The sequence below is a fragment of the Amaranthus tricolor genome, chromosome 1, assembly GCF_026212465.1.
Source record: "Amaranthus tricolor cultivar Red isolate AtriRed21 chromosome 1, ASM2621246v1, whole genome shotgun sequence".
Taxonomy (NCBI): domain Eukaryota; kingdom Viridiplantae; phylum Streptophyta; class Magnoliopsida; order Caryophyllales; family Amaranthaceae; genus Amaranthus; species Amaranthus tricolor.
In genome coordinates, this window is record NC_080047.1 from 7,371,181 (window position 1) to 7,398,505 (window position 27,325).

The 27,325-nt window shown below is 32.9% G+C and overlaps 2 protein-coding genes, 2 non-coding genes and 1 pseudogene across 5 annotated transcripts; 2 read left to right on the plus strand and 3 right to left on the minus strand.

The window, feature by feature from the left end:
• Window positions 1-2,854: 2,854 nt before the first annotated feature.
• On the plus strand, window positions 2,855-22,772 carry LOC130828491 (4-hydroxy-3-methylbut-2-enyl diphosphate reductase, chloroplastic-like; annotated as a pseudogene).
• LOC130828510 (uncharacterized) lies at window positions 10,327-11,762 on the minus strand. The gene is made up of 2 exons (XM_057694485.1): window positions 11,136-11,762; window positions 10,327-10,485 (listed from the first exon to the last, which is right to left on the minus strand). The coding sequence occupies exons 1-2, from the start codon at window positions 11,415-11,417 to the stop codon at window positions 10,462-10,464; spliced, it is 306 nt and encodes a 101-aa protein (XP_057550468.1). The 5' UTR covers window positions 11,418-11,762; the 3' UTR covers window positions 10,327-10,461.
• On the minus strand, window positions 15,729-19,999 carry LOC130828454 (probable LRR receptor-like serine/threonine-protein kinase At3g47570). Of its 2 annotated transcripts, XM_057694444.1 has the most exons (3): window positions 17,265-19,999; window positions 16,293-16,705; window positions 15,729-16,168 (listed from the first exon to the last, which is right to left on the minus strand). In XM_057694444.1, the coding sequence occupies exons 1-2, from the start codon at window positions 19,930-19,932 to the stop codon at window positions 16,299-16,301; spliced, it is 3,075 nt and encodes a 1,024-aa protein (XP_057550427.1). In that variant the 5' UTR covers window positions 19,933-19,999; the 3' UTR covers window positions 15,729-16,168; window positions 16,293-16,298. The 2 variants fall into 2 exon arrangements, with proteins under 2 accessions (XP_057550427.1, XP_057550433.1); XM_057694450.1 differs by lacking the exon at window positions 16,293-16,705.
• A 2,629-nt stretch (window positions 22,773-25,401) lies between the features above and the next one.
• Window positions 25,402-25,475, plus strand: TRNAI-AAU (transfer RNA isoleucine (anticodon AAU)). The gene has a single exon. It is a non-coding gene; the product is annotated as a tRNA-Ile (tRNA).
• A 169-nt stretch (window positions 25,476-25,644) lies between these two features.
• On the minus strand, window positions 25,645-25,718 carry TRNAI-AAU (transfer RNA isoleucine (anticodon AAU)). Its single transcript has one exon. It is a non-coding gene; the product is annotated as a tRNA-Ile (tRNA).
• Between the last annotated feature and the right edge of the window lie 1,607 nt (window positions 25,719-27,325).

The window sequence follows — 27,325 nt, forward strand, 5'->3', positions numbered from 1 at the left end:
TTCTGATCAAAGATAGCTTTGCAACAACATCTCTCGTGTCCAATCTTTCGTGTGGAAGCTCAGACGAGCAAGACAACGCTATTTCAAGTACAGGAATCATGGCATCTGATACTATTCTGATATCGACATCCGCTTCAGCTATGTCTTGTAGAAGCGCAGAATCAAGAATGTCGATCACCTGGTTTGGGAAAGCTTCTTTCACATAGTGATGAAGATTGTGACTCTCCTTAAACATATCATTAGTAGGCCTCTTTCCCGTAAAAATTTCGAGTAAAAGTATCCCGAGACTGTAAACATCACCATTCATAGACGGCTCATTTCCTAAATCGTATTCTGCTACTCATATAACAAAACGAATGATACAAAAATGTAAGATAAACGTTCATGAATTATAGTAGATAAACCATGAGAGTTAATACCTGGAGGAGCATATCCAAATTAGATAAATTAGACAGTGAAGCGGGAATAGGTCCAACAAACTGATTGTGCTCAGCGGAGAAAAAATGTAGATTGGAAAGCGTGTTACCTAAATCTGTAGGAAGATTTCCTTCAAATTCATTGAATCCTAAATCTAAAGCTGTCAAAGATGAGATGTTGAAGATAGAGGATGGGACTATTCCAGACAACTTATTCATGCCTAATGCTAGGATGCTCAAACTTTTTAATTTTCCTAGTCTATCCGGGATGTTTCCAACCAAATCATTTCTAGAAGAGTAAAATATAACTAGGGATGATAAGTTCCCTAAAGATGAAGGTATCATTCCTGTCAAGTTATTTGCTGACAATGTAAGATTTTGCAAGTATGACAAGGAACCAAGCTCAGTCGGATTTCTCCTGTCAATCTGTTATTCCATACATGTAATGCAATAAGATTGGAGCAACCTGAGATATTGGATGGAATTTGTCCACCAATGGAGTTATTACGAAGCAATAGAAGCTGCAACCTGTGCAAACGACCAATTTCTCGAGGAAGTATCCCACTAAAGCTGTTGTTCTGGAGGTGAAGCTCCTTAAGAAAGCTTAGATTTCCTATATAGGGAGAGATCGTACCTGTAAGTTGCGAGGATTGCAGGTCCAAGATTGTTGCTCTCCGATGATGCTGACCACAAGTAACCCCATGCCAATCACATAAGTGGATTGTGTCGTTCCATGAGCTCAAGACACCTTGAGGATCACGGGTTATTTTCGACTTGATTTCTAGCAATGCCATTTGATCTGCCCAGTATTTTCTGCAATACAGAACAGAAGACAGTATAATAGAGCTGTAGCACATACAATCGAGTAATTCGAAAACTGAGACATGTATAAAGTTAGGGAGATATGAAAATCCACGGGTTTGATAAGTTGTAGAGCAATCTCCAATAAAGTCCACTTTGTACTACTAACAAGTTGAGTGCCTTTAATTTTACTACTTTTTAAATATGACTATAATATTATCTATATTGATTGACTTTTATTGTTTAGGTCACATCATTTAATGTATTAAAAAATCATAAAAGTATATTTTATTTTATTTTTTTCAATATTTTATAAAATCTTTTTAATGTTATATATATTAAATGAGTATAGGATATTTTAAGACGGTTAAAACATGAAAACGTAAATTTTAAAATTTTTTGTTATACAAATGTGTCAGAAATTTTAATAAAATTGTGCATTGCACGGACATTATTTAGTAATACAAGTAAAAATAAGTTCCCATACAACAATAATTTCAAAACATGTAAAAAAAATGTGAGACTAAGATTCAATGAAGACGATACACAATTCCTAAATTACCATCTAGAGGTATTCATTCGGGTGATCGGGTCGATTTCGGACGGGTGTCATTCGATTCGGTTGCATTTCGGATCGGTATTTTTTCGGCTGTTGTTACAACGGGTCACACTCGGGTCGAGTCGGTTAGTCACAGTTCGGATGGAGATCGGTTATTCAAGCTATCGGGTTAGCATCAGTTCGGTGTCGGTTGAAGTTCGTGTCGAGTGTCAATCGGTCTCGGGTTGTCATCGATTACTAATTGGTTCGGTTTTGTCGGCTACAGATCGGGTTCGAGTTTTTTTTTTAAAAGCAAAATTCAGTTACGTATTACTAATTACTATCGATCGAATCAATATCAAATTAAGTTGTTAGTCAATATTTAATTGATGATAAGATTCCCTTTATTTAAAGCAAAATAGTTAAAATGCAAATTAATTAGTAATCATATTATTTTGTTACTTTTACTTGTTTGACCGGAAATTAAATTATAAAGTTCTTTCAATATTCATCTAATTCGATTAAAAGTAGTTAAATAAACATTGACCATTGATTATTAACTCTGAATATAGGAAACCATGTATTTATAAAATTTAATTTATTAAAATATCTAACACTTTATTAGTTTAAGAATAATAAGATGATTGAATATGAGTCTATCATACTTCTATGTTAAAAATTGGTTCAGGTTTACAGCAGTTCGATCTAAAATTCGTTCGGGTTAAGTCGGATAGAATTCGGGGTCGATCATTATTAGGTTCGGGTAATCTCGGTTAACGGTTATGTGTCGGTTACAAAAATCGGTTACAGCTCGGGTTCAGCTTTCCCATTTTCGGTTGTCAACCGGTTCGGGTACAATTTCAGTTCGGGTACTGTCGGTTCGATAAACTAAAAAAAGGAACACATTTTCGGTCGGTTTACTTTCAGTTTCATTTCGGATTTTCGAGTCGGTTCAATTTTAAACAAGTACATCCCATGTGTTTGGCGAGAAAACAACTAAATTACAATAATACAATTATTTTGTTAACAATACAATTCCACGCTATATAAAGTATATAATAAACAGATTTGTTAATATAATATTGAGTAATACTAAACAGATAAAATTCCCGCAAATCCATTTATACCGTTAATTATTTTCTCTCTCCTTTGCTTCAAAAAGTAAATTAACAATGGCGATTTCTCCTAATCTCACTCGAGTTTTCACCTTCAGTGAACTTCGCTTGCCGGAAAATCACAGCCGTTCAATCTCCTACCGGAAACCTCAATTGTCCGTCCGATGCGCTGCTGATGAATCTTCTGCTGCGTCGTCGACTGTTGATTCTCAATTTGATGCGAAAAAGTTTCATCATAATTTGACGAGAAGTGATAATTATAATCGTAAAGGTTTTGGTCGCAAAGCAGAGACTCTTCAGCTTATGAATCGCGAGTATACTAGTTACGTTTCGTTCATTGTTTTGCTTGTTTACTTTTATTTTGTTGAATTTTGTTGTGAATTCTATTGATTATTGTTTTTCCGCTTGATGTTGTTGAAAATTTGTGATGCAAAATTAGTGGTCAATTCGGTGGTTTTAAGCTCTAGACAAGTTAAATTAGTCTGTGAATTGCAATTTATTATTGATTTAATTCTGAATTGAACTAGTTTTATTTCATTTACTCATACAATTTTACAAATTGATGCTTTGTTACAATTTTTTTCAGCTTGTTCATTTTTTCTGGAGATTATGCTTATATCATTTTTCAATCACCAGTTGCAGGAATAAATTAAAATTTGGACTTATGTATAGCTGATGTTTAGATATGAATTGAACTTATCTATGTCATTCTTTTGCTACAATTTTAAAGTTTTTTAAAAATCAGTACTGTTGAATCATTTTTGAAGTGATGCTATTGTAAATTAAGGCAATTCTGTTATTGATTTGGCTAAAATTTGAAATTAATGTTTTGTAATTTTATTCGTGTATCTTTTGTTGGAAATACTTCACATATGAGACAAGATCCCACAATAGTGGGTCGTTGACTTGCATATATAGTGGGTGAGCTCATCTTCCTACTACCATATGGTTTTGGGAAATAATGAACCTCACCAAGTGTATGTGCAAGTCAACGCTCTTGACTCTGACTCGTGGATTTGTAGGCTCAAGCCCACGGGTCTCCCGTGTCCACACGAGTGGGCCACGGTGAAAATTATGTGACGAATTATCACAGCCTAATATCTTTATCGATATAACATTTCTACCCCTCTCAGTTTAATGAAATGAGGCGAAATTGCACCGACGATGTAGAGTGTTTTCTACACACATTATTGGGCCAAGGTGAAAAATTATGTGACGAATTATCACGGCCTAATATCTTTATCGATATAACATTTCTACCCCTCTCAGTTTAATGAAATGAGGCGAAATTCCACTGACGATGTAGAGTGTTTTCTACACACATTATTATTATTATTATTATTATTATTATTATTATTATTGTTTACTTAATTAGTACTTATCAGTCAGGGTCAATATTTGTCCTTCCTGGTTGGAGATTGTATGTAAAAGAATTTCCTTGATTGATCCTGGTTGTTTGTGATCTGAAAACATAATTTACAAGGTGAAAAGAACACGCTCGTATTAGGGTGTATAGATTTCACAAAAGTTTCGTGTATGACTTATGCACAACTAATGTTTTATATTCCTAATTTTTTACATCAGGTGATATAGTAAAGACTTTGAAGGAAAATGGATATGAGTATACATGGGGCAATGTCACAGTGAAGTTGGCCGAAGCTTTTGGATTTTGCTGGGGTGTGGAAAGAGCCGTTCAGATTGCATATGAAGCAAGGAAACAGTTTCCCAGTGAGAGAATCTGGATCACTAATGAAATCATGCACAACCCAACTGTTAATAAGGTCTGCAAATCCTTTTATCTTAGGATAATATAAAATTTTAAGCGTTTGGACTTATCAGTTGAATTTGCAATTATTAGAATTGTGTTGAATTTCAAGTTCTTGAAGTAGAATAAAAAGTACATTCCTAAAAATAAGATGTGCATAGAATCTGAGAGTTGGTGAAAGAGAGCAATGGTTTAGGAGGTTCAAATGTTCAATTGATTATTGGCTATGAGCTCAGCAATATTTTTCTCTAACCTTGGGGTTGATGGATCTGGCCAACTACTGTCTATGTGAATCCTACTAAATTTTGTTGGTGGACTACTTATTTCTTTCGAAATCTGTACTTATGGTCAAGAGAAAAATACTGCAAAAGCGATAGAGGTGTTGATGTGGGCATCAGCAACAAGTCCTTTCTGTGTGCTAGTACTATAACTTGAGTATAAATCCATCTATATTTTGCAGTATTTTGCGCTTTTGTGGCTTCCTGCAACTGACATCCCTTCCTCCAAAAAAGAAATTTGGTGGATTGAATACTTTCAAACATTTTGTGTTCAGTGTTTGGTGAAGTTGGATATGCCAATTGAAATGCAAGAAAGTTAAATAATTTGTCAGTTAGCTTTTTTCTTTTTCCTTCGCTGGGGATTAGGCAGTAAGTTCTTTTTATTGATCTCAATCTCGACTGCACTTACGATTCTGCTGGTGTATAGTCCTCATTGTAAATGTTCTATTTACCTGCATATGTTCCCCTAATCAGCATGATCATTGTCACTCCCATTTTAAATAATAAAATTGTTCTGTTGCAGCGATTGCAAGATATGGAAGTGCAGAACATCCCCGTCGAGGAAGGAAAGAAGCTGTTTGAGGTTGTTGACCAAGGTGATGGTGTGATTTTACCAGCTTTCGGAGCTGCTGTAGATGAAATGTTGACATTGAGCAAGAAAAAAGTACAGATAGTAGATACAACTTGTCCTTGGGTGAATAAGGTATAATTAGCTGCTGTTCCACTTGCCACCCTCAGAAAGTTATATGTTAGATAATCTCACTCTCTTTCTCTCTCTCTGATTGCCTTTCTATATTATAGGTGTGGAATGTTGTCGAGAAGCACAAGAAAGGAGACTACACTTCAATTATTCATGGGAAATATGCTCACGAGGAGACTGTTGCAACTTCATCTTTTGCTGGGACCTACATAATTGTGAAGAATATGGAGGTAGGTCATATGCTAGGTTCTTTCAGATACTTTTTTTTACCATAGTATTTTAGCTGGTTCATTCATATCTTCTACGTTTGTGCTTTATCCAGGCAATTTATGTTTGTGATTATATTCTCCGGGGGCAACTTGATGGGTCTAGTTCAAGCAGAGAGGCATTTCTAGAGGTAAATCTCCATCTATTGTGTATCATTGGGGGTAGGGGAACATCTTTCTACCACTCATTTGTTGTGCCTCCTAATGTAATTACATTAATTGCAGTAATTCAAATATGCTGTTTCTGATGGGTTTGATCAAGATAGAGACCTTGTTAAAGTTGGGATAGCAAACCAAACTACTATGCTCAAGGGAGAAACAGAAGAAATTGGTTAGCTTCAACTTTGCAAAATTATGTTAGTTCTTATTACTCTAAAAATTAATGATGTTGTTTTCTGGTTTTTTTAGGGAAGTTGGTTGAGAGGACTATGATGCGCAAGTATGGAGTTGAGAATGTTAACAACCACTTCATGAGTTTCAACTCAATTTGTGATGCTACACAAGTACTCTCTTTTCTCTAGGCTCTCAAAACCAGTTTTTTATTGCCTTGGTCTTTCTTTATTGCATGAAACATGATTAAATTCAGTAGTAATTTTCCAATCTGCATAATTTCTCATAGATGCACTGCCAAGAAGTAACACCTACTTAGCTAAAGGTGGCGACTTTTCGCTGAGATTGAACTTGCCGTAATAGTTACTTTCTACATGCAAGTTGATTTTGTTTAAATGAAAACAAAATCTTGCAATCCTAATATTAAGTAGCGCCACCTAGCTAGCTAGCAGCTTGTTGCCGTTAAGGATTGGAGTTATGTAGCCGGAAAATCTAGTCTGAAGTATGTTGCTTTGTACTGACAAGAAAGAGTTCAGTGTTTAGACTATCTGGATCAGCTTTTTTGTTGTCTAAAGTTTAGGGGTTCAAATTTTATGTATAACATGAAACACATAGCACACATGTATAATATATAATATGTAAGATATATTACGTACTTCTTAACATTTAACATATGAATACTCTCCTTTCCCTTTCTGGTTTGATTGGACCATCGCAGTCGGTAACTAGGAATTACATTAGAGATAATAGGTTCTTCTATTAACTTGCTAGAACTATTATCACTCTTACCTACTGTTACATTTCTAGGAGCGACAAGAGGCGATGTATAAGCTGGTGGATGAAAAGGTAGACCTTATGCTGGTAATTGGTGGCTGGAACTCCAGTAACACCTCTCATTTGCAAGAGATAGCCGAGGACCGTGGTATCCCGTCATATTGGATCGACAGTGAAGCAAGAATTGGCCCTGGTAACAGAATAAGTTACAAGTTGAACGTAAGTAAACACTACAGACATTGTACTGCTACATAACAATATACTCCATGTCTATATGTTACTCACGATATCTCCGGTATTCAGCATGGGGAGCTTGTTGAGAAAGAAAATTGGCTGCCGGAAGGGCCAATCACCATTGGTGTAACGTCTGGTGCTTCTAGACCTGATAAGGTATATACACTCAAACTTTTTTTTTTTTGGTTTACCCGGTATTCAGCAAGACTGGTAGGCTAAGAACTTATTGCAATGACTACACTATTCAGCAGCAATCTTAAGGTACTATTTTTTTTCTTCCTCTCTCACTGTCTCTGTTAGATGCAACCAATCTTCCAAACTACCATTCTCCGTGTATTCGTAAACCAAAGCCTTAAACTCCTTGCCTTTATAATCAACACTTGAACAAGCTGTTATCACCTTGACAAGATTCCGGTGCCTGACACTTTGGAGGACTCCACATTCAGCCATAAAAGTCTTGGAAACACCTTGGTACTCTAAGTCAAATATCTTGATGGCCATTGGTGATTCCTTCTCATCAAGGATACCCTTGTAAACTAATCCACATGAACCTCTTCCTAGTAAATTTTTATGAGAAAACTCGTTCGTTGCTTTAAGGGAGAGTTCGGTAAGACATATAATTTGGACAAATTTTCAAATCAGCTGAGGTTGTACATTTCTTAATCTTCCTCTGCCGGGAAATGTATAATGACAAAGCTACCATCAACCTTACTCAAAAAACCCTTAAAGTACTACAATTGTCAACTTTGCCTTATGTTTCAACACTCTTTTCTGTTGCGTACTGCGGCTAAAATCACAACGAGGCAACTTTAACTTAGGCATACCACCACAAAGCCTGTTGTTTCCTGTTAATGAGACACCGGTTGTATTGCTGAATACTCCACCTACGGGGACTTCACCTTGAAAATTATTATGTGATAGATTGAGGCTTTTTGGGATTTCACCATTTAAGTTGTTGTCCGATAAATCTAAGTACAGTAAGCCCTGTAATGTCTGTAAGGCATCAGGAATAGTTCCTTGAAAATTGTTTTGTTGCATGCATAAGAATTCTAACGACACGCAGCTACCTAGAGAACTTGGGATCTGACCTGATAGCCTATTATGAGAAACATCCAATTTGTCAAGATTTTTTAATTGTCCAACTTCTTTAGGAAGGGACCCTATTAAATGGTTTCTGGATAAATTGAGCTTGATGGTTAAAACAGGGAGACTAAATAGCTGTGAAAATAAAGGTGCCAGAAAATCTATTATGAGAAAGATCTAAGTATCCTAATGATTTACAATTTCCAAGAGTGGAAGGTATTTTGCCTTCAAGACTATTATTACGAATTGTCTATTTTTATACAGTTTGGTTAAATTTCCAATCGAGAAAGGAATGAAACCAGATAGATGGTTGAGATGTAAATATAACCAACTGAGATCTTGAAGCTTGCCTATGCCTCTAGGAATGACACCGGAAAATTAATTATTACTAGCTGTGAAAATTTGCAATCTTCTTACATTTTCTATGCAATTTGGTATTTCTCCGGATGGCTTGTTGTCACATAACGTCAAATTGTAAGGGATGAGAAATTGCATATGATTTTTGGTAAAACCCCTCTCAAATTGTTTCCCTGTAATTGAAGGCTTTGTAAATTGGTGGCATTGGCCAAAGAAGGAACAAATGTCAAGTCTTTGATCTGGCCATTACAAGTTGATAAAGCCTTGTAAGAGTGTGCATGTTAGGAACTTGCCTTTTAAGATTATTTTTTGATATATCGATAACTTCTAGATTTGTTGCATTAGATATGGAAGCTGGAATATATCCTGTGAATTGGTTATCGTATATGCTAAACCATACAAGATGAGGAAGAGTGTTGCCTAAAGATGAAGGGAGGTAACCTTCCAACTCACTCTGTAAAAAACTTAAATCTGTCAATAAAGAGAGGTTATAGATTGAGGATGGAATTGTTCCTGATAACCTGTTATTTTCAAATACTAGAGCGGTTAGATTTTGTAGTTTGCCTAGAGAATCTGGTATCTTTCCGACCAAGTAGTTTTCAGATATGTAGAGGGTAGATAGGGCGGATAAGTTGCCTAAAGAGGAAGGGATGTCTCCTTTTAAGTTGCTCTTAGTTAAGATAAGATCTTGCAAATTTTCAAGCAAACCGAATGTATGGGGGATTTCACCCACCAACCTGTTATTGGAAACATTTATGTAGACAAGGTTATAGCAACTTGATGTATTCAAAGGAATCTCCCCTTCTAGGAAATTATTGTACAAAAACATAGCTTTCAACCTACACAAACGATGAATTTCGAGTAGAATTGTGCCCGCAAAACTATGGTTAGAAAGATATAAGCGCTGTAGAAAACTTAGATTTCCGATATGATGAGAGATTGTATCTGGGAGCTTGGACGATTGCAAATCAAGAGTCTCCACTCTTTGGTGTTTCTGGTTACAGATGACTCCATACCAGTCGCAAAAGTGAAGGGAGTGGTTCCATGAGCTCATGACACTGAGAGGATCGTGGCTTATTTTGGCTTTGATATCAAAGAATGGTAACCTATCAGTTTGGTTGTTTCCAGCTGTTGACGGCTTAAAAAAGCATAGGACTGATATGGCTAAAGCAATTTGGTAAAAGAAAAGGTATGAGCCAGCCATGTTTACATAGGAATCAGGATACTACAGGTAAGAACTTATGTTAATGAAAGGCCTGAACATCTAAAAATGCCATTATTATTTGAGAACTGGTATGAATATTTGAATTGTTGTGGACAAGTTGAAGAATACAAAATTGTCTTCTTTTAGTTAGATCCACAAACATTAGAAATTATATTGCGCACATGGAGTTTTCATCCAGCTTCATCTATGGAGATGGGAGACATGACCGTCGATTAACAAGAGCAAAGCGTGCTATGTCAAGAAATACATGTAAATCCATGAAATAATATATAAGAATATTATAAACAACATATCTTGTTTATAATTCATGGTCATGTTTATTGCTGGAAACCTCTTGATTGAAAGTGTAAGTTGACTTGAGCCCTTCAAATGCAATATTTTGTATTTTGTGTGATTTCCCATGAAATCTCCAATGATGAAAAATGGAGACAAAATGTAACTTTCAAAATGGAAATGATATCATGTTATTACAAGAAGTCTAATACTAAAAGGAAAAGAAAAATATATAATTCTTTTGGAAGAAATCATGAAAGCAAATAACTCCTGCTTATTTTGAGTTTAGAGGCAGATCAACTTGACTTAAAATGCATCCCTATTGTTTCCCTGAATAAGAAATGAAAGCAAACATCTGACATAAGTTATACCATATAAATATTTTTTGTGGATACATACTAGGCGGAGGAACGAAAAAGTCCACGAATCCATCTTGAATTAATTTCAGGTTTTTCGTGAGAAAAGTGATTTATGCTTCAAATACAAGATTAAATTTTTGTACTAAATAAATTTTGATTTGAGAATAATCTCTCTAATTTTTTAAAAAATAAATTTTAAAAAAATGGTAAGCTTAATTTAGTTTGTATAGTAATACTTGCATCAATTTTTTTTATATTTAGTTTTTTGGTTTAGAAAACCTAATATCATATGCCCTATTCATTAGAAAATGCTTTTTCAAAAAACTTTTTTCATCAATAAGTAAACTGACATGAGATCAAAACATAGATATAAAATTTTAGCTATCTAATATGCATGCCCGGTTGCCCACTATTTACCGAATTATGTTCTTTGTGAAGCATTATATAGGAACATGAATCTGGTCTTATTTCAGTTTGAGTGGAAGCTAAGTATATACTTTTTCAGTTAAAATTCTGAATTCAAATTTTACCTAATTCTTTCCTTTTCTCGGGTTACCATGTAATAAAAAAAACATTATATAAGGATAAGTGATGTATTATTATAATTATTTGAAAGCATACTTGGTTGGATTGTCTTCTTTGTTGTGAACAAGCTCCAATAAAGTTTTTCCTAATTGAAGATAGCTTTGTAGCAACATAAGTCATGTCCAACCTTTGTTGTGGTACATCATTTGAGCAAGAAAGTGCAATTTCAAGTATACAATTTATGGCCTCTAGTTTCAAATTGCAATCTTCTTCCTGGCTTTCAATGTCTTGAAGAACAGCATGATCTAGAATTGTGGTTATTTGATCACCCAAAGCTTCTTTCACAAAGCAATGAAGACTTAAGTCCCCTTTGAACATCTCATTGGTTGGCCTTTTCCCTGTAAATAATTCTAGTAAAAGAATCCCAAAACTATAAACATCACCACTTGTAGATACTTCATTTCCCAAGCCATATTCTGCATATTTTCAAAAGCAAGTCTGTTTTTAGATTTTTGGTGGGGTAGAACGAATTTAATATCAAACTTTAATATGAACACAATATTTGATTATCGTAATATCTTTAATGGCTTCCAGGGGCCGTTGATAACAAATAAAAATATATCAAACAATTAAAACCTTAGCTTTAATCTTCAAAAGTTTTACCATAAAATATATTGAATTATAGTTTTGGTGGTAAATAAGCTTAAGATTAAATATTACATACCTGGAGGAGTGTACCCAATAGTTCCTCTGATTGTATTAGTGCTAGACTGAATCAGTTGAGAGCTATTATTAGTATCTTTTGGAAAGAATTTAGCAACCCCAAAGTCACCAACATATGCTACCATTTCAACATCAAGAAGAACATTGCTAGGCTTAAGGTCACAATGAATCAAATAAGCACCACATTGATTATGAACATAATCCAAACAATATGCAACATCTATTGCAATATCAACTCTTTGAGTAAAAGTCAACTTTCTTGATGTGTTACTTGTATGTAACCAATCTTCCAAACTTCCATTTACCATATACTCGAAAACCAAAGCCTTGAAATCTCGCCCTTGATGATCGACACTCGAACAAGCTGTTATCACCTTGACGAGATTTCTATGTCGTATGTTTTGAAGCACCTTACATTCGGCCAAAAAGCTCTTGGAAGCACCATAATGTTCAAGATTAAAAATTTTGATAGCAACCATTGTTCCATCTTCGTCGAGTACCCCTTTGTATACGACCCCATACGTGCCACTACCAATCAAGTTTTCTGGGGAGAACCCATTTGTGGCTTTAAGAAGTTTTTGGAAAGACAAATTAGGAAATTTTTTTAAGTCATTAGAACTTGAGGGTGTGTTAGTCCTCTTCTTTTTCCAAAACTTGTGCAATAGTAAAAGGGATGACACGAGACTAATAACCCCAATTGACATTAAAATGATCGCAATTGTGAGTTTTTTTCGATGTTTCGATGAAGTTCTTTCTTGGATGTTGAGGCTTTTTTTGCATTGAGGCAACTTCAACTCTGAAATACCTCCACAAAGACCTTTATTTCCCATTACAGAAATATTTTTCGCATCGCTAAAAACTCCCTTAACTGGCACTTCGCCTTCAAAGCTATTATATGAAATATTTAGCGCTTGCAATTGAAGATTCGACATAAACTTTGGTATTTCGCCAGATAAATTATTATATGACAAATCAAAATAAAGAAGGCCTTTTAGTTCATGTAATGAATTCGGAATGGTTCCTTGGAAATGATTTCCACTCAACGCTAAGATCTCTAACGAAACACAATCACCAAGCGAACTAGGAATCTCGCCAGATAACATGTTTTGTGATACATCAAGGGCGTTAGCATTCTTTAGTTGTCCAATTTCTTCAGACAAAGATCTTGTAAGGCGATTTTTATATAGAGATAGTCCAATATCTAAATTTGGAAGACTGTAAAGTTGCGAGGGTATCATACCACTAAGCTTGTTATTTGAAAGATCTATCCCTAGAATTGATATACAACTTCCTAGCTCGAGGGGTATTTGGCCCTCGAGACTATTTTGCGAAAAGGATAACAATGATAACTTGGTTAAATTTCCAAACGAGGTTGGAATATTCCCAGAGAATTGGTTTCCTTTTAGGCTCAAAAAGTTCAAGTTTTGAAGCTTGCCTATCCCTTGGGTGATACTCCCAAAAAGTGCATTGTTATTAGCACCAAAATGTTGTAATTGGATTAAATTTTCTATGCAATTTGGAATTTCTCCAACTAATGCGTTGTTGCTTAATTCAACAAAAGTAATTGATGAGAAATTGCATAAGATTTTAGGTAATACATCTTTGAAGTTATTGTGATGTATCTCTAACCATTGTAAATTAGTAGCATTGGTTAATGTAGAAACAAATTTCAAGTCTCCTAATTGGGCATAGCCAAGGGAATTAGAGTATAGAATAAGATAAACTAGATTTACTAATTTTTGCAAAGACGGAACTTGACCATGAAGATTGTTCTTGGCCAAATCAAGAATTTGTAGATTTGAGGAATTTGATAAGGAAGTTGGAATATAGCCACTAAATCGATTATTATATATTGAGAACCATTGAAGATTTGGAAGAGTGTTACCTAGATTTGAAGGTAAATCTCCCTCAAACTCATTTTGGTACAAACATAAAAATGTTAGCCTAGAGAAGTTAAAGATTGAAGGTGGTATTACACTAGAAAACTTATTATCACATAAACCTAAGGTAGCCAAATTCTTAAGCTTGCCTAACGATTGTGGGATCTTGCCGAATAAATTGTTTCGACTTATCAAGAGTATAGAGAGAGACGATAGGTTCCCTATCGATGTTGGAATGTTTCCTGTCAAGTTGTTATTCGACATTGTCAGATTTTCTAATCGTGTTAAGGAACCAAGTGTAGGGGGATTTCTCCCATCAATTTGTTATTAGAAAGGTGCATATCAACAAGACCATAACAACTTGATATATTCCATGGTATTTCCCCTCCAATTGAGTTATTCATCAACCAAAGAGTTTGTAACCTATGTAAACGACTAATTTTCGGCGGTATTACACCCCCGAAATTGTTGTTGTGAAGGTACAACTCCTTGACATATGTCAAATTGCCAAGATAAGGAGAGAGAATACCTGCGAGTTTTGATGAACGCAAGTCGAGTATTGTCACCCTTCGATGCTTATGACCACATGTAACGCCACGCCACTCACAATAGTGCACGGTATCATTCCATGAGCTTAGTACACCCAAAGAGTCCTCACTTATTTCGGCTTTGATTTCAAGTAAGGCTAGCTTGTCGTGGTTGTTTTTCTCAGTTATTGAGAGTACAAGATTATACAGCATCAATGTGGTAAAAATGATGGAGTAAAATAAAGAAAATGAGGGGGACATCCTTTTGTTTTGTGAGTAGAAAACTAAAGCAAATTTATGTTGGTGTAAGGAATCATCTTCCTGCATTTAGTACTTATAGAGATGTGTTCTCCTTGTCCTTTTGGAGGGAGAACGAATATAATCTGTCTGCTACCCTTTTTCCCCTCGAACCCTAACTTATGCGGGATACTAAGTTGATGACTTTAACTCTGAGAGATATGTGGGAAAAAATAAATATATCTAATCTCACTAATACGTTAGAAAAATAAATATATCTAATCTCACTAATACGTTAGAAAAATAAATATATCTAATCTCACTAATACGTTAGAAAAATAAATATCAAATCTCACTAATACGTTAGAAAAATAAATATATCTAATCTCACTAATACGTTAGAAAATAAATATATGGAATTGCATAGTAGGGACATTAGTTATGGAATTTAGCTACCTCTTTTACAACTTGGACTTCCAAGTAGGGACAAGAATTGCTTGACTTTTGACTTACTCAATGTCCAATTTTTCTCTTAGTATGCCCAGAGTCTAATAAAGATTTAAATGTATTATCAAGATAAAATTAATTCGGTCTTATTTTGATTTTCTTATATGAAAAAAAATTTAAGTATCTATACAAAATTAAACTGTGTTGAAAAATTTATTCACAAAATTAAAGATAACCCCATCTAAAATATATTGCACCCAAAATTCAAATAGATGCTTCAAAATTAAGAAATTTATATAATAAAACAAGTAAAATTTAATAGGCCCCAATATTTGGAGAAATCCATAATGCAAACAAAAAGATAAGATGACCTTTTAATTTTGCCAAAACTAAAGCTAATCCGTATGCGATCAACGAAAACAAAAATCATTCATTTAACACAGAGTGCCTTTATTTTATAGACCAAAAAAATTAGTATATTTGATTTTTGAATTAAATATTACTCCAAAAATATAACTTTCTTTTGTAATAAAAATACATCTTCATATATTCTATATCAATACTTTTTATGATTCATTAGCTTGATAATGACTACTTGTTTGATAATTATTGATAGGTATTGTTTGGTTTTTTTATTGATAAATATTCAATTTTGGTAACTAAGTAGCCTATTATTCCTATAAAATTGTTCTATTTTCTTCTTGAGTAATAGTTAAATTAATTGAACAAATTATTTTTTTATCTAATAAAGAATTAGCTCTAGTTATTTATTATTATCACTTAAAAATAAATATATAACTTTTTATTCAATTAGCTCATATTTAACTTTCACTTAAAAACTCCTGAAGTTCATAGCATCCGTGATTCTAAGTACATTTAAAAACATAATTGAAGATACATTATGCTTATTATTTTTACATACATGCTTACAAGCACAGCTAGAATACTCAATAACAGTCTAGAGAGCTATGGCAGAGCCAGAAAGTTCTATTCTGATCCACTCGACTAGCAAAATTCCAGTAAGGAATTCGTACAAAATTGATGCTGTAACACTCTGGCCGCTGATGACTACTTATAAAGACTATAGACTGGCCTTACAAACCAACACAAATCTTATCAGTGTACTTTGGTCTCACTCGTGTCCACCTAGGAAAACTTCTCAGAAGGTCACCCATCTTAAGATTACTCCCCACCAAGCACGCTTAACTATGGAGTGCTTAGCAAATGGCTCTCATGAAGAAAAATTACACCTTGTTGATATGAGTAGTATATCAATCCAATTTTAAGCTAAATGTTAATCAATAACCTCGTATGCCTGCGACAATAATAACATTTAACTTGTAGTAAGTCATATAGATCTCGTTCTCTCTGTTCATGTTTGAAGATCATAAGAATTATAAAAATGTTAATCAATCAACGTAGGGAGTATTTATCGTTACCTAATATCATCGTTGAGAGGAAAACAATAGTGATGTATCATTGCTTGGTGTACGAAGTTGTTTCAAACGAGTTCGAAAGATCATTTTAATTGAAGATAATTTTCGAGCAACATAACCCATATCCAATCTTTGTTTTGGATTCTCAATTGAGCATGAAAGTGCTATTTTAAGTATTGATATTGGCACATTCAAAAGAACACTATCATTGTCTACACTATATATGTCTTCAAGAAGAACATGGTCTATAACGTTGGTTACTTGATTAGGAAAAGATTGTTCAACAAAGTCATGTAAGGTTAAGTTTCCTTCAAACATTTGGTGGGTAGGCCTCTTTCCTGTGAACATTTCTAGCAAAAAGATACCATAACTATACACATCGCCACTAGTAGAGACCTCATTTCCCAGTCCATATTCTGCACATAGTACCACAAATAATGTTCATGGAAACAATATTTGATATTCTATAATTTAGAATTTGCAACAGAAGGTGTTCATCCAGGTCATCGGGTCGGTTGTGGGTTGATTCAAAATCGGGTCTTGTGTCCATATTGGTTTTAACATGATTGTAAATCCATTTTTAAGTTGGGTCAAATTGGGTTCATTTATAAGATCCATTGAATATCGAATTGTCAAGTCTGTTTTGTAAACCTCTATTTGCAACTATCAAGCTTCAAGCATGAAACTACTACATAGAAAATATGTAGATTTTAAGATGACATTGACATACCCTAGGGCTACAACCAGCGGCTAAAACTTTTGGTTGAATTGGTCTCTTACATGGTATCAATTAACAAAAGCCTAACATGTTGAAAGGTCGTGGCTTTGAATGTCACGCAGCACCCTTTATTTTAAGTGGAATATTTAACTTCAGGTATAAAGAAACTTGTATTGCATACACTTGTAGCCTAAATGTCTGATAACTGTGTCTTTTAGATATGTTATATACTCTATTAGACGTATATATTTCTATACCTGGAGGAACATAACCAATTGTTCCTTTAACTCCAATTGTGCAAGAGTTGGTGCATGCTTCTGAAAGGAACTTGGCCATCCCAAAGTCACTAACATGTGCAACCATTTGATCATCAAGAAGAACATTGCTCGGCTTGAGATCGCCATGGACTATGGGACCATAACAATGATGGTGTAGATAATCCAATGCAAATGCAACATCAACTGCAATATCTACTCTTTTGCAAAGATTCAAGCTCCTTGACATACCATTCATACCTTCAACTTTATCCATTAGATCAATTGGGTGTAACCAATCATCCAAACTCCCATTCACCATGTATTCATATACCAATGCTTTGAAATCATTTCCTTGATAATCAATACTAGAACACACCGTTATGATCTTGACAATATTTCGATGTTTGATGCTTCGGAGAACCTCACATTCGGCCATGAAACTCTTTAATGCACCACAGTGTTCGAGGTCAAAAATCTTAATTGCCACAATCAACTTGCTATCTCTATCGCCCTCTTGCTTAAGGACTCCATTGTATACAGTCCCAAATGCTCCATACCCAATTAAATTCATAGAAGAGAACCCATTTGTAGCTTCTAGAAGGGTTTTGTATGATAAATTTGGAAACTTTTTTGAAAGAATAGGAACTATAGGTTGCTTAGCTTTCCTTTTTTGGTTGAAAAGATATAATAACATTAGTAAAATCACTAGCAAAACCAATCCCAAAAACCCACAAACAACCAAGATTATTGATCTCTTCCTCTTGTTCATGTTTTCAACATCACAATTAGGCAACTTTAACATAGATGAACCTCCACAAATCTTATTATTTCCAATTATGGAAAGTCCACTTCCATTATTGAAAACTCCACCAATGGGTACTTCACCAACAAGATTATTATGTGATAAATCAAGGATTTGAAGCTTAAAACTTGCTAAAAACTTTGGGATTTCACCATAAAATTTGTTGAATGACAAATTTAGTTCAGCAAGACCCTTTAATGCTTGTAATGAATTGGGAATGTTCCCTTCAAAATTGTTATTACCCATGTATACAAACACTAAAGACACACAACTACCAAAAGTACTTGGTATTTCACCTGATAACATGTTATTAGAAAGATCAAGTCCATTAAGATTTCTCATTTGCCCAATTTCTTCAGGAAGGGTCCCAGATAGACGGTTTCCGGTCAGGTTTAGTCCAATAGACAAGCTAGGGAGACTAAAAAGTTGGGATGGTATCCTTCCACTAAGATTGTTATAAGCTAGATATACTTCTACTAAAGATTTGCAATTTCCTATAGTTGAAACTATATTTCCTTCTAGATTGTTATTTGACAAGTGAAGAGTAGATAACATGCTTAAGTTTCCAATTGTGGATGGAATGAACCCTGATAATTTGTTACTTCCTAAAAATAGTAAGTACAAGTTTTTTAGCTTTCCTATACCTTGAGGAATCACACCTGAAAATTCATTATTTTTTGCTACAAAATGTTGCAGATTTGATAAGTTTTCTATACACTTAGGAATTTCTCCAAACAAATGATTATCACCTAAGTACATCATAATAAGTGATGAGAAATTGCATATTGAATTTGGTAAAACCCCATGGAAGTTATTTCGACTTATTTGAATCGATTGTAAATTAGTGGCATTCCCTAAGGAAGAAATAAAATTTAAATCATCGATATGGTCATAACCGAGAGAGTTATTATAAAGGATAAGATCGGTAAGATTTACTAACTTGTGCAAAGACGGAATTGCACCATAAAATCTATTTTCATCCATTTCTAGAACTTCTAAATTCGAAGAATTTGATATCGACAATGGAATGAGTCCAATAAATCGATTAGAACTTACGTATAACATCCTAAGATTCGGAAGAGTGTCACCTAAATCTGAAGGAAGCGTTCCTTCTAGATCATTTTGAGATAATGCAAGGAGTGTCAATGAAGACATATTAAAGATTGAACGAGGTACTAAACCCGATAACCTATTAGCACCTAGAAGCAATTTAGTTAAGTTTAAGTTACCTAAATTTTTTGGGATCATTCCATTCAAATTGTTATAAGCAAGAGTAAGCTTGAAAAGGGAAGATAGGTTCCCAAATGAAGAGGGAATGTTGCCTATCAAATTCAACTTAGCTAAAGAAAGGGATTGTAAATTTGACAAAAACCCTATTGTTGGTGGGATGGGACCCACCAAATTGTTACTACTAAGGTGTAAATTTATAAGACTATAACAACTTGATATATTCAATGGAATTTCCCCTTGGATGGAATTATTAAACAAATGAAGGATTTCTAGTCTATGTAAATGACTAATTTCTAAGGGAATTATTCCATTAAATGTGTTATTTTGAAGGTATAATTCTCTAAGGAAGGTTAAATTACCTAGATAAGGAGAAATATTACCTGAGAGTTCTGAGGAACTTAAGTCAAGTATTGTTACTCTTTGGTTTGGAGGGCTACATGTAACACCATACCATTTACAATGGTGGATAGTTTGGTTCCATGATGTTAATACATTAAGTGGATCATGGGTTATTTGGGCTTTGATTTTGAGTAATGATGTTAGATCTGTTTCATTGTTTTGAGCTCTAGATGATGGAAGATAATATAATGGAGAGGTTACAATAAGGAAGATATGAAATAGAGAGAAATGGGACATCGTTGTGGTCTATGAAGAATTGAGAATGAAGGCTTGTGGAATGAAGTAAGGCAAAAGTTATGTCCATGATTGTTGTTGTTGTGATTTGCAAATATATAGGGGTGTTTCACGAAGTGTTGATAGCTGCTAGTTGATAGCAGATAGATTGTAATTAATTGGATTGTTTTGATTGACCAACCGATTTTAAACACATTGTTAGGAGCTATTTGTTCAAATTAGTTGATTTTCCAGAAACTATCCAACTATCTATTTGTGTTAAAATAAGCTAAAATAGGTCAATAAGATATTTTATGAAACACGCATAGTTTCAATCATGGAAGTACGTAGAATAATTCACTAGATAACATGCAAATTGCTATAGAAGTGGTTGGGACATCAGTCAGCAATTTCAATCATGGAAGTATGTAGAATAAGTCACTGGATAACATGCAAATTGCTATAGAAGTGGTTGGGACATCAGTCATCAAATAAGTACTTCCTCCGTTCTATAATACCCGTTATATTTTTTATTTTTGGTAATTTTTTATTACTTGCTACATTTTCGTTTTTAGTAATAAACAATCATTTAAAGTTCTACCTACCCCTATTTTTATCCTATTCTATATTAAAGTTCTCATTTTATCTTATGATGTATTTTTATTAAATTTTTATTAAATAATTTATTTTGATTAAATTATACTATTAATTATAAAATTATCATTAAATTATTTTTTTAACTCACTTTTCCCACATAATTCCTATCACATTCTTTAAAAATAGGTGCTATATCGAATGAAATATTCACTTATACTAAGAGGAAGTACTTCTATGATCTAGCGGCAATGTGGACCAATGGGTTGAAGTAAACCAATGCAATATGCTTCGATCTTATCAGAAATTTTGACAACGATATGAAATCAAATAATTACAATTAGTTCTATCCAAAATTTATTCAATGACTTGGTTTGAAATATCAAACCCAAAATTTAATTTGATGACTTAATATTCAACAAAATTTTATGGATATAACTGTATTAAATGAAGAATTTATTGGTTGTAATTTGGCACACTCAGTCATCTTAAATCTAGCACTAATTTTATAAACAAATTGTTGTATAAAATGATTTTTTTTTTAGATTTAAAAAATAAATATTTGAGTTTAGTCCCAAAATGCTCAAAGCAATTCTCGTATAAAATCGTCTTATGATGAAACAGATTTAAAATGACTATTTTCTACTAAAATAGATTTTCTAAACTGTATCACGAAGATATCATCAATGAAAACTTCTGGACATACTAAAGGGGCCTAGCTCTTCTTGCAGCAAAATTATTTCGAGGGTCTGCACAAGTAACAAGCATTGAAGGGGTTTGGAGGTTGTCTTCGGGGGTTGCTTCGATGCTCAAGTAGGTGAGTTATGTAATCATGGAGTACCTAGGAAGCTCTATCACAAATGCGCTATAGTCTTAACTTGGAGGAACTTAACAAAAGTTTCTCTGTGGCGTGAGGCCTTAATTAATGTTATTTACTACAAGTGTTATTTATCAATGAGTGAGAAGTAATGGAAATCCTAAATTACCAATGAATATCCTCTTTGACCTTTGTGTATACCGTTGATTTGGTGTGTGTGGTCGCATACTCTTTTCTTAGTTTTTTTTAATAGAGTCAGTTGTCTTTTGACATGGCAACCTCTCATTGTACATGCACTAGGGCATTTGATAATACATTTTGCTCATTTTGTGAAAGTTTACATACTTCATAAGAAAAAGTATGTCTTTGTTCTTTCATGCAACTTATCATTGCTCCTATAACGAACTATTTCTATTTAAGGTCCCTATGTACTTAATACTACATCCTTACAAATATTTAAGATGATCACCTTGATATCCATCTTGTTAAGAAATTAACTCAACCATCAGCTTAATCTTATGGTTGAGGCCTCAGGATGTATTATATACTCTAATACACCCCTCCATACAAGAGCTCTTTGAGCTAAAAGCGTGAATGCGCATAGCCGCTAAATATTTTCACTTTAAATGAGGGGTGGTTGAGATTCGAACTCGTGACCTCTTGTCACTTTGGCTCCAATATTATGTTAAGAAACCAACTCAACCATCAGCTTAAGCTTATGATTGAGGACCCAGAATATTTTATATACTCTAACACATCCAATGTGGAGCCATGTTGCCCCACAGAAATATTAACGTATTGGACCAAAATATTTGGGCCACTAAAGCCAACATTATTTTTCCATTCTCTATTTTTCACTCACTAATTCTTATAAGAGACGATTTCTTTGAGAAATCATCTCTAATTGTGCTAGCCCAAAAAAGAAAATATAGAGTAAGTTTCTCGATAGGCATTAAGAATATTGTAAGTGGGCGTTTAGAATATTTTGAGTACTTAAGTACTTACTCGGTGGGCATTAAGTATATTGTAAGTAGGCATTAGAGATATTATAAGTGGGCATTAAGGATATGATAAGTAGGTTAATAGGCTAAGTTTCTTGTTAGACATTAAGAAAATTATAAGTAGGGCAATTTAAGCCCTTTGTCGGTGGGCATTAAGGTGTGCATTGAGTATATTATCAGTAGACATTAAGGATAATATAAGTAGACATTAAGGATACAGAAAAGCATTAAGGTGTGCATTAAGTATATTATAAGTAGACATTAAAGATAATATAAGTGGACATTAAGGATACAGAAAGTGGAAATTATGGTTTATGGGTGATGTGTGTATTTTATATATTATTTTCTACCATGCCCTCATTGTATTTTCATAGCATTTCTCGCGTATTTTGCTCAATTTTCTATTGGTTTTTATGCTTGGTTGGAGTGTTTGTTTCTTATCTATTTTGTACGTACAAAGCTCTAATTATGCTAGGAATCGACTCTTGGAGCGAGATTTGCAAGTTGGAAGGTCATAAGCTACTCAAAGATCATTTTTGTGCTGACCAGGTCTCATACCCGGGTGGGTTTTCACATACCCGGCCGGGTGAGCCTCTCATACCCGGGTGGGTTTCCACATACCCGGGTGGGTTTCCACATACCCGACCGGGTTTGCACTTGATACTTAGAAGAATTTGAAGACGCTATTTAGAGGAAAAAGTTCCACACGCACCCGGCCGGGTTTCCACATACCCGGTCGGGTGAGCCTCTCATACCCGGGCGGGTTTCCACATACCCGGCCGGGTTTGCACTGAAGATTAAATGCTTTGCTGCGTACCCGGGCGGGTTTCCACTGAAGATTAAAATGCTTTGCTGCGTACCCGGGCGGGTTTCCACATACCCGGCCGGGTCAAGCAGTTATTTTTTTTTTTGTAACTTCCCATATCCTCCGATCTCTTTTAAGGGGGATATAAATAGCTTTTGTGAGGAATTTTTGGGACAATTTTTTCTCTGTTTTGAGGGCTTGGTATTGAAAGGGATTTATCATATTACTTGCCTTGAGGGATTGTTAATCAACATTTCGATATTGTAATCTTAATTATATTGAAGGTATTAGTTTCAATTCTAATTTCTTGTTCTTGTTTATCGTTGTTATCTTTGAATGTTTGTTTCTACATTTAATTTGAATTTGATTTTCTCCATGAATTTAATTGTTGAATCTCTTGTTAGTTTTAATATGCTTAGTGAGTAGTTTTATTTCTAGGGTTTGGTGAAACTATGCAAAAGGTCATGATTCTTGTTCGATTTTAGGATTTAAATTTGGTTTGTCTAGGCGATTCAATTGATGGGTTTTAGATTGATTGCATGTTTGGCCAATTTGCAAGTTTTATTCGCTCAACTCTATAAGCGAGAGTTGCGAGTTTGAGTGAACGATTTCCTTCTTTGAACAATTAAGCCTTAATCGCGATAGCTTGTTTTATTGTTTGATTGTCGAATTTGTTTGCGAGAGCAACATCTTCCTTCGCCTATATTCATTCCTATCCCAATTGTTGTTCATGAATCATGATCGATGCATAGTGAATCCTTTTAACCCTAGGTTTTTAATTATTGAATTTTATTCATCTCTTGTTTTTTGCGTTCTACTTAGATAAACAAAAATCCAACATTTGATTGTTAGCAATAGTGAACTTGATTCAAATTGTGACTTTATGTGTCCTTCCACAGTGGTTCGACCCTACTTTTCCAACTATACTAGTTAGGTGAATTAGGAATTATTTTTGGTAGTAAAACGACCTATCAAAATTTGGCGCCGTTGCCGGGGACGGGCAACAATTATTAAGGTGTGCATTGAGTATATTATCAGTAGACATTAAGGATAATATAAATTGACATTAAGGATACAGAAAAGCATTAAGGTGTGCATTAAGTATATTATAAGTAGACATTAAAGATAATATAAGTGGACATTAAAGATACAGAAAGAGGAAATTATGGTTTATGGGCCGACCCTCGGAGACATCTCTCAAAGAGATGGTCTCTCAGGAGAGCAACTGTGTTTAACTTGCTCTACTTTTAAAGTGGAAAAGTATCATTATATAATATAAATTTTTACATGAGACGGTTTCACCGTAAGATGCTCTTTATAATCACAAATTCTTGTATGAGACGATCTTACCATGAGACTTGCCTTATAGTTGGGTTAAATAATCCAATAATTGAAACTTTTAGCTAATGGGCTTCTTGTTTTGAAGTCATCTCACCGTATACAAGACGGGCTGTATGATAGATTGAATAGTCCAAACACCCAACTAATATACTAGCATATGAACTCTTTGTATTGATTTAAAGACAATTTCTCTCTCTTTGTTTAAATGGGCTAAATTCATAAAAAAATTTATCCTTTTTTTTATAACAAATTTTTTTTATCCTTAAACGGTTATAATTATTCGGTTACCAATAAGATGATGAGGGTATTACTAAATTTCGCCACCCCTTTTCATTTTATCGCCAATCCCCTCTAAATAAAATTACGAATTTGCCCCTGATTTTTAAAAAATTACAATTTTGCCACTCTCTACAAATTTCTTATTTATAATAATAATAATAATAATAATAATAATAATAATAATAATAATAATATCAATAACAACAATAATAATAATAATTAACTTTATTATATTCTTCAAAAAATATATAAATAAAATTAATAATAATAACAGTAATAATAATAATAATAATAACAACAATAATAAAATTAGAAATTTTAATAATTATTCAAAAAGAAAAAAAATGAATCGCCCAGAATCGGGCGATTCATATATATATATATATATATATATATATATATATATATATATATATATATATATATATATATATATATATATATATATATATATATATATATATATATATATATATATATATATATATATATATATATATATATATATATATATATATATATATATATATATATATATATATATATATATATATATATATATATATATATATATATATAAATATTTTCTTTTTGAATATTTATATTAATAATAATAATAATAATATTAATATTAATAATAATTTATAGGTTAATGTGGCTTATTAGCTCAGTTGGTTAGAGCGTTGTGCTAATAACGCGAGGGTTGCAGATTCGAGACCTGCACAGGCCATTATTTAATAATTATTAATTTTTTATCATATATTATTATTATTATTATTATTTTTTTTTTTTTTTCTTTATGAATATTTATATCAATAATAATAATAATAATAATAATAATAATAATAATAATAATAATAATAATAATATATGATAAAAATTTAATAATTATTAAATAATGGCCTGTGCAGGTCTCGAACCTGCAACCTTTGCATTATTAGCACAATGCTCTAACCAACTGAACTAATAGGCCACATTAATCTATAAATTATTATTATTATTATTATTATTATTATTATTATTATTCAAAAAGAAAAAAAAAAAGAGTCGTCCAGAATTGGGCGATTGGACCCCTGTTCAATCGCCACTTTTTTGGCAATTGAACCGAGGTCCAATCGCCCGATTCTAAGCGATTCATTTTTTTTTTCTTTTTGAATAATTATTATTATTTTTAATTTTATTATTGTTGTTATTATTATTATTATTAATGTTATTATTATTAATTTTATTTATATTCTTTTTGAAGAATATAAAAAAGTTAATTATTATTATTATTGTTGTTATTGATATTATTATTATTATTATTGTTATTATTATTATTATTATTATTATTATTATTATTATAAATAAGAAATTTGTAGGGAGTGGCAAAATTGTAATTTTTTAAAAATCAGGGGTAAATTCGTAATTTCATTGAAGGGGGTGGCGATAAAATAAAAATGGTGGCTATATTTAAGGATTGGGGATGATTTTGATCGACATACCATTTGGATAAATCCTTTGGTTTTCCACTGTTTTTCTTTCTTACCATTTTGAATTGCCAGTATTTTAATAGTTACAACTTTTTTTTTGGAGAACATAATTTTTACAACTTACATATATTATTCAAGGTCCCATTCAAAAAAGAATCCCTACCAAAATAATTCCTTAAATTTTTCCAAGAACATAATTATTTTTTAATTTGTGTAAGTGGTGAGAATCGAATTCTTATTTGTAAGGGTGAATGATCACATAAGCGATAAATTAATATAATTTGCTCTCGCTTTGTATTTCTTATACATACACATTTCTATACTATAAATTAATATAATTCGTTCAAATTAAAACGAAGGAAATTGCTAGCTTCCATGTTCATCATGTTATCCAACGTATGATAATATGATATATATTCATATGGATTTTAGGGAAATTAAAATGCAATATATCATATCAATAAAATAAAATTAATCCAGAGTATAATTTTTATTTAAATGTAGTATTAGTTTAATGAATTCATATATATATATATATATATATATATTTTTGTGGCTAGATGTAAAGTGAAATTTATTCTTTGAAAGTTGCAACAAATTAAACCTACATCAAAATTAGGGTTTTCTTCAAGAAAGTAAATTTTAATAGTTGTAAAGTATGACCACATAAATAAACACTTTCTCCATTTTGTTAGATTATTTTTATCTTAAGTTAAACATATAACTAAAAATTATAAAAAATTTATATTATGAAATTATGTGGTAGATAAATAGAACAAATTTTCACATAATTATATTTTTGCCTATTTAAAATATGTAATTTACCATAAAATTTAACAATAAATAATATAAAATACGAATAATTCAAAAATTATAGATAAACAAAATCAATTGAAATGATAAATATGTGCTTTGCATTATGATAATAATAATAATTATAATTGTGAAGAAAGCTCTACATTGTGTTCAATGAGAACATATGTAAAATGTAAAAACTAAAAGAAGCAAAGCACAAGAAACAAAGCCATGTTCTTAATCTTTATTATCACGTCCAGGCGAACCATAATTACGTTTACGCCGAACAAAATCATCGTCTTGTTCAATCTGG

Bases quoted from the DNA above. Each gene is read 5' to 3' on its own strand.
- LOC130828510 (XM_057694485.1), bottom strand. From the start codon at position 11,417: ATGTTCAAAGGGGACTTAAGTCTTCATTGCTTTGTGAAAGAAGCTTTG. The intron at 10,486-11,135 runs GTATGCTTTCAA...TTTCTTATTCAG, and splicing joins AAAGAAGACAATCCAACCAA to GGAAACAATAGGGATGCATT.
- LOC130828454 (XM_057694444.1), bottom strand. From the start codon at position 19,932: ATGTCCCATTTCTCTCTATTTCATATCTTCCTTATTGTAACCTCTCCA. The intron at 16,706-17,264 runs GTATAGAAATAT...TACTATGTGCAG, and splicing joins AATTGGTTATGTTCCTCCAG to AATATGGACTGGGAAATGAG.